This window comes from Panicum virgatum, chromosome 7K (assembly GCF_016808335.1).
Source record: "Panicum virgatum strain AP13 chromosome 7K, P.virgatum_v5, whole genome shotgun sequence".
In the NCBI taxonomy this organism is placed as follows: domain Eukaryota; kingdom Viridiplantae; phylum Streptophyta; class Magnoliopsida; order Poales; family Poaceae; genus Panicum; species Panicum virgatum.
This window is the reverse complement of record NC_053142.1, coordinates 35,753,846-35,764,567: the sequence shown is the minus strand read 5'-3', so window position 1 is coordinate 35,764,567 and position 10,722 is coordinate 35,753,846. Positions and strand designations below refer to the sequence as shown.

The 10,722-nt window shown below is 41.5% G+C and overlaps 1 protein-coding gene across 2 annotated transcripts; it reads left to right on the top strand.

The window, feature by feature from the left end:
- Window positions 1-5,477: 5,477 nt before the first annotated feature.
- Window positions 5,478-10,671, top strand: LOC120641189. Of its 2 annotated transcripts, none has more exons than XM_039917193.1 (5): window positions 5,478-5,843; window positions 7,087-7,170; window positions 8,143-8,831; window positions 9,075-9,913; window positions 10,307-10,671. In XM_039917193.1, the coding sequence occupies exons 2-5, from the start codon at window positions 7,161-7,163 to the stop codon at window positions 10,413-10,415; spliced, it is 1,647 nt and encodes a 548-aa protein (XP_039773127.1). In that variant the 5' UTR covers window positions 5,478-5,843; window positions 7,087-7,160; the 3' UTR covers window positions 10,416-10,671. The 2 variants fall into 2 exon arrangements, with proteins under 2 accessions (XP_039773127.1, XP_039773128.1); XM_039917194.1 differs by having other exon boundaries at window positions 5,641-5,843; window positions 7,701-8,831.
- Window positions 10,672-10,722: the final 51 nt, after the last annotated feature.

The following is a 10,722-nucleotide window of genomic DNA, read 5'->3' as shown; positions in this document are numbered from 1 at the left end:
TATATATTATGTATGTATTGCATTCTTGTACCTGCTTCCATGCATTACCTTTCCTTGATTTGTCATCCATATCCTTGGCACTAGTTAGATAGTTAATCACTTAACTTGACTAGATGCTTAGCCCTGCTTAGAATACTTCTTTTGCTCACTAGATAGGAGTGGTTTGGAGTATCACACTTACCTGAGTATCCTTGTTCGCACTTGAGCATCTGGAGTTAGTAGAGTGCAGTATCGAGATTCGAGCGGAATGGTAGGGCCTAGTGAATGGAGTCATATGGGCATAGTCCGCTTGGATCGTTTAAGGACCGTTCGTGGATGACGTCGGCTTTGAGCACCTTTCCGTGCTACCACATATCCAATATAATGGAACGGATAAGCCAATTACCTTCCTTGACTTGATCATTGATGTACAGTCCTAGATACGTGGCCAAGGGCTATGCAGAGAGGCTTAGAGGTGTCCCCGGGTGGACCTGTGAGTAGGAAAGTTTAGAGATGTCCCCGGTGGAAACTAAGTCTCTACGCGTAAGCTAGGTGTGAAGATTTCAATGATTGAGCCATGTTGGGAACGGTTGATGCGAGTACCCTCTTATCCAACTTTAGCGGGTTGGGTGAGTCGCATGGTCCTTACGTCGTGTGGGTAAAGTAGTACACCCTTGCAAGGTTAAATCAATTCGAATTGCCGCGCTCTCGGTTATGAGCAAGCTCTTTGTCCGTTGAACTCTTCGTAGAAAGTTTCGGTTATGTTGGAAATGGTTGATGGCACCTCTGTGCCTCATTAGTTGTATGCTCTTAATTTACTAAAATGGTTTAAGGGTTTGGGCAACATTAATCAATTCTGATAGGTGAAAGTATATAGAGCTAATGCTTCTGCAATAATTACTTAACCTTAAAGCTTTTACTTGAGCCAATGCATGATTCTTGCTTATTTAATCGCGTAAGTCTTGCGGAGTACCTTTTGTACTCAGGGTGCTTTCTAAACATAGTTGCAGGTGAGCCAGAGGTGTTGTTTGGCCACTTCTACCCCGCTGATCCAAACGCGGGGGAAGAGTAGGTCGTGGTGGCTGTAATGACGTCCTTGAGCAAGGCGTCATTACTTTAGTAAGTCCTTATCGTATCTGAGCTTCGTGAGAGTATGTAAATGCAATAAACTTTATGTTTCTGTTTAATATGACTCGCGTGAGCCCAAGGCTTGTAAAGTGAAGTTTGAAACCCACCTATGTTGAACTTGTAATTAAGCTGTGAACTCTGGTTTGTATAAAACTGCTCTTTGTGGTTTATTTGGCAATGTATTCGATTGTAAACGGTATGTGCATATGCTGAATCCTGGGCGTATGTTGGAGCACATACCGGGACTACCGGATTTGATATTATTTTGGATGAATGACGTGTCGGTTATTCGTGTCTCTAGATGTGAGATAACACGTGGCAAGCACGTGTTAACTCTCATCTGGATGATAATGACCGACGGTTCGTTTAAAATAGTATCAAATTGGGCGGTTCTCACAGTACCGTTCAAGAAAAATAGCGATGATTCCAGGTTGCACTTTCTGATCTGACAGTTTCTACCAGGGCCATTTCTAAGCTGTCAATTTCTAGGTACCATCCCAACAAGTTTTAAATTTTAAAATGCAATGCATGATGCCACAGCAATTTTGTAAATGGAAACCGACACATCCATTCATTACCAGTCAAACCCGAATCTCCAATAATTATCTGCAGAAATCACCTCATACTCCTACTAACGGGGCCTCAAATGCCCGTCAATTACCGGCATGACGTCAGGGCCTTTGCCAATTCCGAACCTTCCCCCCCCAGTCCCAAAACTGGGAACCAGGGAACCTGCCCTGCAGGCTGGAACACACATCGAGGCCCAGGCTCGGAACGGGGCATGATGGCCGGCATCATGGCAAGCCGTCCGGGGTCAAACGGATGCGTCCAGAGAAAGGTCTCCTCTAAGGATGGATTCGGATGTCTGAACATCCGAATTATCCGTATTCGTATCCGCTTAAAACGTAAATATGGATATCCGTATCCGTATTCGAATTTAATATGGATGTCATATGGATGCATCCGAATTCGATTTTAAGAACTTTTCTCTATCCGATTCCATATTCGTATTCGAAGAATATCCGATTACATCCGTATCCGTCCGTATCCGCAAAGAAAAAATGACTAGTGAGACAATCTTAAACTTATCTTTATACCTATTACTTAATGATGTACAATATTTAAATTATTTAGAAAGCTAGATAACTAATAATATATTTATTAAAATTAGTAATGATATAAAAATTAACTTTAACTATTTAATATATTTATTTCATGATTAAAATTATTTAATACGAGTCAAATTAATTATTTATTTAATGATAAAATCTTTTTTATATATCTTAATTATTAAGTATTTAAATATTTATTTATTTTACATTTATAATTAGTATTATATATTTAATATAAAAGCTATGCATAGATAATTATATATTTTTTTATCAGCTATCTCCTAATCCTTTACTTCCTACTTACAGTATATAATGATTTTGATCTACTATAAGATTATTTACAAAATAAACATACTTATGATAGCTCTATGTTTCAAATCGAGAAGGTATTCGGATTCGTATCCGGATTCGAACTATCCGTTTTGTATTCGTATCCGATGAGATCCGCATTCGTATTCGTATCCGGATTAAAATGTGGTAAAAGGCGACATCCGGATCCGATTTCATCCGTATCCGATCCGAATCCATCCTTAGTCTCCTCCCCTGCTGGCTGCTGCCAATCTGCCACCACCACTCTCCACCGCGGTAGTGGCCTCCAACCGCAGGCTCGCGGCAGCCAATCATCCGGTTCACCACCCCCATGCCTAGAGGTGCACAAGTCAATGGCATCATTTCCACCGTCGCCTCTCTTTTTGGCGCCCCGAAAAGAGGCCTCCTTGGGGGCACCGCGAGATCATGGCATGAGACTCATGCCTTGAGGATCTCCGGTTAATCCTCTTTTGTGATACTCCTGCGAGACAAACAGGATTATTAGCATAAAACAATGGGAGTTTGGTCAACTGATCGATAAGATGGCGACTGATGGGGGGTGCTTGCACTCAGCGCCAACGGTGTGTGGACATGTTTCAGAGTTCAGACTTGGTGCTGGTGTGAGGTCACAGCATAATGTTAAACTATTGTATCCAGAGTAGCGTAATAAACACTATAAATTTATAAAAGCTAAAACGAACTACAGTTTAGAGGGTTTGACTGCTACATCTTATCATATAAGTTTATCTAGAATTGTCCACTTGACTTTGGTCATTAATGTCTATATAAAAATACATTATCTTAAATTGGAAGATTTATATGGGATTAAAAGGATTTTTGAAAAAAGAATCCAGTAAATATCAATCTTGTGTTGTTAATGTTATATGAATTTTTATACATCAATGGTTCAAGTACAAAACCTGGACTTAGATGGACTTTAAAGAGTACTTCCTTAATTAATACCAAAAATAATTCTGGCCTGGGTGATGAATCGCTTAGTTTCGATAGTAGGTGTGACTGAGAAATGATATTCGAGTTGGCATCAACAACATGCTTTCACCAAAATCATTGCATAGAACTTTTAGCCCACAATGAGCAAGGCGTTGGCCAAACTTTTACACTAGGACTTGTAGCTTATAATGAGCAGGGCACTCCCTCCGTTGGACTCTGAATTGAATGGCCCTTCCATGGTAGCAACTCCATTGTAAAATCTCCTTCAAAAAAAAAAACTCCATTGTAAAATCTAACACGAGCAAGCAAGAACTAACATCAAATGTGGTGCAAAAACGGATTCACTTGACTGATCTCTTCTCTGCATACAAATATTCGGCCCATGTAAAATATTTTCGAGTTGTGTAGATGCTGATCTCATCACCAAATATTTTCGGTTTCTGGGAGCATGGTTTTCCTTCGCTGCATGCAGTGAACTGGGGAGGAAGAGACAGCTAGACAATCGCATTAGAGTACTTAAGTGCGGCCGAGCTGTCTCTTCCTCCCGGTTTGGCCCCGCATTTTGCAGCTAGATTAAATAATAATAATGCCCCCCTTTTCTTTGACCTCCTCCGACGCATTTCGCATGCACACCCGGCCTTTCGCGTAATTACAGCCAGAACCGCAGCCGCAGTAATTTCCAAGCTTATCTCATCCAGTGATTCTGCTGGAGCGTATCAACGGACAGATTTGCTCCCGGTACAGCAGCAGCAATGGAAGAAACAACACTGAGCAAAAGATTTAATATCCCAGTACAGCGTATAGTACTCCTAGTACTGTACTAGCATCCAATCTCATGCACGGAGTAGGATCTAAACTTATTTAGTAAGGTCTAATTTAGGTAGCAGGGAGATGTAAATTGTTGTTTCTAAAAAATCAGTTCAATCTGATGACTCTACAGAGAACTAAAGTACACCTGCCTGCTGTGTCAAGAAAAAAAAAATAAAGATCATTTCTGAAAGGGGGTATCTTGACAAACTACTTGGCATGCTTGCACCATCAATAGCATGTTGGAATGTGATTCATATAACCTTTTTTTTGCAATGACTGTTTTTTCGAGCAATTTTTTTGTGCAGTGACTCATACCGTTTAACGTTTTTTCCTCGGTTTCTTGCTAGTGCAATGGCACAGAGCTATGCCTTCCATTTGGCTGTATAGAACTCCCTTGTTCAGACGATAGCCTGGTCTCAGACTCTGATTGCCCACTTTTATCTTCGGCTCATATCACAATGATCTCCAGAGATCATTTTACCGGTGCTAATTGTATTCTTTCGGAACAGAAGCTAGGAAACAAATTATATGCATATTTTTTTGGGAAAAATGCAAATGAATGCTATATATATATATAGGAAAATTCCTTTCCTAATAAATGAACCAGAGTATACTCATTTGTTCTGGTAGTAGTAGAGTAGCATACTAGCATATAGTAGCATTGTACTGTTCAGAATATTGTGTTCTAGCAACTTACACTTCGCTGCCTCAAACATTAAAGAACAACTCTTGGGTACCCAGAGCATTTACGAAACGCCCCCTGAAACAACCAGAATAGTTACAGGCCAAACCTTGGGGGCGTTTAGTTCCAAAAATGAAAATTTTTGGGTGTCCCATCAATGTTTGACCAGATGTCGGGAGGGCTTTTCGAACACTAATTAAAAAACTAATTTCAGAACTCACTTGGAAACCGCAAGACGAATCTTTTGAGGCATTTGACCGCATCATTAGCACATGTGGGTTATTGTAGTACTTATGGATAATAATGCCCTAATTAGGCTCAAAAGATTCGTCTCGTCGTGTACATCCAAACTGTGTAATTAGTTTTATTATTTAATTACATTTAGTGCTTCATACATGTATTTCAAAAGGAGGTGAAAATTTTTGGGAACTAAACGGCCCCCAAGTCAACGAGCACGCAGAATTCCCTGGACTAAATAATAAACCGACACCTGCAGTGCACATCGCGGGCAGTCCACACCGCTCACACCGCTTAAAAAAATTCGCAGGCCCTTCCTCTTCTTCTCGAAGCGATCCAAGGCTTCGTTTCGTGCACCCCGTCGAGGGGCCTATTCGCAAAAGAGCCCACCCCCCAGCGCATCAAATTTATTGAACTGCTCTGCTGCCTCACATGAATGGAGTTTATTTAAGTCCCCACCCTCCGCTCCGGGAAATTCTTTTTTCTGCGGAATTTTCTGGGTTCTCGGGCTCCGCCGCGATCCCATCCTCGCCTCGCCGGCCCCCGCTGCTCCCGGCGGTTCTCCCGGAGCTTCCTTTCCGGCCGACGCGGCAGAGAAGTGAGAGAGAATTGCGGCGGCGTCATCCCGCACAAAGGTCAGAGCTCCTGCCTGATCCTTCACTCCGTCTTGCTCGCGACTCGAGTTTTTCTTTGGTCTTCTCGTGGTGTTGTTCTCCTTCGTCCATGGCTGGTTCTGCATGTGAGTGAGGAGTGTAGGGGGGACTTTGTTTCTTGGTTCTGTTCATCTTCCCTGTTCGCTTTGCGCGCACATCCTTTTCGTTTATTTCTTCAGAGACTCTGATCTGAAGAGCTGGTAGAGGAGTGATAGGATCGCCGAAGTAGCATTCGACAGCACTGGTTCGATGCATGTTTCATGAGAGTCCGGATTGAAGGAAAATCTTTTCTATCACAAAAAAGAGAGGGCAAAATAGAATCTTTGATCCAAGCTCCCTCTTGTTTGCTACTCCTTGGTGTGTTGTTCTTGCCTGCACGTAGTTACTCCGCGGGGCCGCACAGTACTATGTAATTACTCCGCCTTACCGACACAATCAGATGCGGCTCAGTTCAAGCCCTGCCACCGGAGTCCCCGAGTTCCTCTGGGCCCTTTGCCTGTTTGCCAGTTTCTTGAGATGCTATGCTAGGATCGGTGGCGCGACTGCTGGTTTCCCTCCTGTTTCCCCTGTTCATCTTCCTCCTTGCTTCCTTGTTCCTTCCGCGAGGGGAAAGAAAGGAAGAAATCAGGAGGGCGTGCTTGTGCTCTGATCCAACCCAGGTCCCGGTCTTCCTTTGCTTTGTCCGGTAGCCATTCTTTGTTCTTTTCCCCGTCCCTGCTTCGACGCGTATAGAAACCTGCAGTTTTAGTTTTAGTATCCGGTCCCTTGTCTGCTTCTCTGTTGTGTTGTCTAGCTGTATGTGTGTGTACACTGAGGCAGACTTTCTCCCCGGGAACCCCCAATGTTTGGTGAGGCGAAATGCGAAGGAGTTGTTGGGCACGCCGGTCGCTGCATCCGCCTTTGCTCTTCAGAGTTTCTTTCCTTTTGAACATTATGTTTTTTTCGAGATGGTTTCGTTTCGTCTTTAGATTTCTTTTTCTCTCTTCTTTTCTGGGTGTCTCTGAAAGGGTGTAAAGCGTCTGGTTCTATCAGGACGCTGCGAGACTTTTCCTCCCATGGGAATCTTAGGTTACGCGAAACACGGCATTTGTTTGTGGATAGATGGACATCGGCATTAGCAAACACAGCTTTTTGTCCTCCATTCTGGTGAACAGGAAGCACGCACTTTTTTCCTGGGTGGATCGGCGGGAGTATTTGACTTCTGAATCTTTTTATTTGTTTGCAGGAAATAATCAGCATATTTATCAGAGGCAGCTGCTGAGGCATGGCTAGGACTTAGAGATACTGTATGTGCAGATCATGAAGATAGGTAAACCTCCGGTCTTCTGCTTTTTACTATGTATTCGTGAAAGCATTTGCTTAATTGCATCAGTTAAGCAGGGTTGCATTCAGATTTCTGAGATTCTTGGTGGTAACCTGGTTTGGGCTGTGGTGAAGGCTGATTATGCCTTCACAGATTAGTCTGTAGATAGATTGTGAGCTGATAGGATTATGCATTTCATTTGCTAGGCTAACCGAATTCACAATTGTACGTTGATATACCATGTGATTGCTAGAATCCACGACTCATAGTTAATTTCCTTTCTGATTCTGATTATTTGTGAAATTATATCTCACTTGGCAGGCAATATGTTCCGAAATAATGCCGCATCAATTTTGTTGGTTTTTGTATACCTGCTAGGCTGCTATTCCTATTGTTGTATGCTTTAATCCTCATAGGAGGATCCATCATATACCAATTTTAATCATTTTTATTTAAACTCAATCTTTATATTGACCTGAGTGTGATGCAAAACACTACTCTATTTGTATTGAATCGTGATCTTCTTTATTTGGTAGGAAGACTGTCGCTTCTTGGCTTTTGTTCCTTCAGGACTACCAACGACATCTTAGCTAAGCAAATAGCTTTTTCTGGGTTTCTCTATGACAGAAACATTGTGCATTTAAGATGCTTAATTTCAGAGTTTTGAGTCGCTGAATGAAAAGTTAATGCAATAATGCTTACATATGATGAAAGTGACAGCGCAACTAAAATGAAAGAGAAGCTAAAGATGAACTTAGCTGAAATTCTCTAATGTTAATTAAATCATAATGAGTTCTTTCCATATTTATATCTTGTCCAAGTTGGGTTGGTCATCAGTTACTATATTTTAGAAATGGTTTTAGTCATTTGTTAACTGTTCAAGCTAGAAACCGTAAATGTTGATTATGATGCGTTTGTTTCCGTTTTTTCTCTTCTCTGTCAACACCCTCAATGGTTGATTTTGGTACCTGAGCGCAGATGATGAAAGGCCTTACAAAAGTCATATTTTTCAAGAGCTCCCATCGGATGGCAATCCTAAATTAGACTCCGAGGTTGAAAGACAAAGTAAGCACAGTTTTTTGGCGGATAAAATGGTTGAACAAACCAATCAATCTGAACATAGTTTTGTGAAGGGTGAGCTGAATGGAGGTAGAACTGGACAGACATGCATTGAGGATTACTCGTATGACAAGGATGTTGTAGAGATCAAGCTGCCAGACACAGTTGTTTCTTCTGATTATGGTGGCCATTTTGTCAAGGATGTCTGCATTGATGAAGGAGTTTTTCCTGATAAAAAGACTTCAACGGAAAAGCTAGTAGATCAAAAGGTTTCAATAAACTTTGATTCCTCGGAAGATACCAACGGTGACCTAGGGGAAGAGATAAGAGCTGACTCTACGAAAACTGCACTTGAATTAAAATCACAATTAGTTATTCGACCAGTCATGTGTGCTACTGATGGCAATACTGGGGAACAGAACACCTTATGCAAAGAGTGTAATCTTGAAGACAACAATACTGCAACTGTCTCTACTGATTCAAACGAGAAACCAAATGCCAAACAATCACTACATGAAGGTGCACAAGGTTGCCAGCAGGTTGGCAGTGTCATTTCCAAGGGCAATGAAAATCTGGATCCCTTTTCCAATGGAGAAGCAGCACATCAGGTATACTACTACTTAACTTACAATACAACACATTTGCAAAGCACTTTAATCCTTAAAATTCGTTCATCCCATTGATGTGTCTCATAAATTTTCAATGATTATATATGAGCGGTTAGCTTTAGTATTACATCTTCAGTTTATTTGGTTTGATAAATGAACAGCTGCACATATAATTTTAACTACTACTTCACTTATATACCATTATCTACATTGGAGCACATGACGTGATTGATGTCGTTACAGGTTTCATCGAACGATTGTCATGAAACTGGAATTGGTATTGCATCAGAGACCAGTAACATCATTCACAGTGATTTAACGGTGGATGAAGTTGTTGTCAGTGCTGCATTGGATAAGGGAGGATCCAACCAAGTTAATCACTATAACCCTTTTATTGCCTATGGATCATTAGACGAGACATGGGAACCTAATTACTCTCTTCCTACTATTGTGGATGCTGCTTCTATAGCACCCATCTGTCCTGTTGAAAAGACAGATAGTTTTAGCGATCTTGTCAACAGAGCACTGGAAGGATTTGATCCTATTGAAATAGATGAAGCCATAATTGAAGAGAATAGGTCAGATTCTGTTGAAGCAGGTTCAAGTACATTGGATGTCCAAGAATCTGAACAATGTAATGATCAGAAAGGAAGTCTCGCTGATGTGAAAACTGATGCGGTGCATGAAACAGGTCTAGCTACATCTTTGTCTACCAGCAATGGAGAGCCTAGTAATGTCAAAAGTGAGAGCGGTAAAAAAATTGAGATTGATAGTGCCCAGGATATAAATGATTTTAACCCAAGTGATGTGGAGGTTGGCACAAAAAGAAGTGAGGACGTCCAAGATGCTAAGAGTTCACCTCCTGTGCAAAGAGAACCTGTTGTTCAACAAAATGGATCAGACAGTGCAAAAGTGACTGCGCAAACTCAAACTGTTGTTCGCAATCCCTTCGAATCCAGCTTCTCTGGTCCTAGCATTACGTCAGGTCCACTAACACCTTCTGGTCACATACCTTATTCTGGCAACATTTCTCTTCGATCAGAAAGTAGCACAACAAGTACTCGGTCCTTTGCATTTCCAGTGTAAGTGAAGACTACCCTGTTACTTTTTTCAACGCAGAATTGCTTTGTCACCCTGCAATATTGCTGGTTAGTTCTATTAAACACGTGTATTCATAAAATCTAGCCCATATATTATAAGTAACTTTATAATTTGTTGTACATCTGAATGGACCAGCATTGAATTTGTTCTTCTATTATTGTAAATAGTCAACAGCACAAAGAATCAGCCAGGCATTGATATAATCTCCTTATCCTAATTGTTACTGCATAACTTCCAGTACTTGCTTGTTTTGTCATGGGCTCATATCAGTTTCTGAACCTTTCAATCAATCAGGGCATTCTTCATATATGTTATATTATATTTACATACAAAGTTATTTGCTCAAGCACCTTGTTTTGCTTTCTGATTCACAGACTACAGAACGAGTGGAACAGCAGCCCCGTGAAGATGGCAAAGGCCGACCGCAGGCGTCTGAGGGAAGACCGAGGCTGGGGTTACAGAATCCTTTGCTGTAAATTCTGAATGTGCTTGCCCCTGCATTTCTTTTTGCCTGTTGAGTCGAGCCCTTAGTGTCGTGCTTGAGCCCAGCTCTTGGTAGTCCATGTTAAATTCATTCAAATATTTCTCTTCTTTCTCCCTCCTCTTGCTGTCTGCCCCTCCCATGCCTTGCTGTTCTTATTTATCTCTAGCAGGCTAATGGCTTGTCGGATTCGGTAGTGGCTTGTAATTTACAGGCACTATGATGAGTGAGGAATGAAGGTATAGCTTTGATATAGCATTTGCTGCTGCGTGCTGAGGCATTATTGTAGATGAACATCCCTGGAGGCCG

What these genes read in the sequence shown, in the direction of transcription:
- LOC120641189 (XM_039917193.1), top strand. An exon ending in ATGGAGAAGCAGCACATCAG is followed by an intron (nt 8,832 to 9,074) that starts GTATACTACTAC and finishes ATGTCGTTACAG; the next exon opens with GTTTCATCGAACGATTGTCA. An exon ending in CGGTCCTTTGCATTTCCAGT is followed by an intron (nt 9,914 to 10,306) that starts GTAAGTGAAGAC and finishes TCTGATTCACAG; the next exon opens with ACTACAGAACGAGTGGAACA.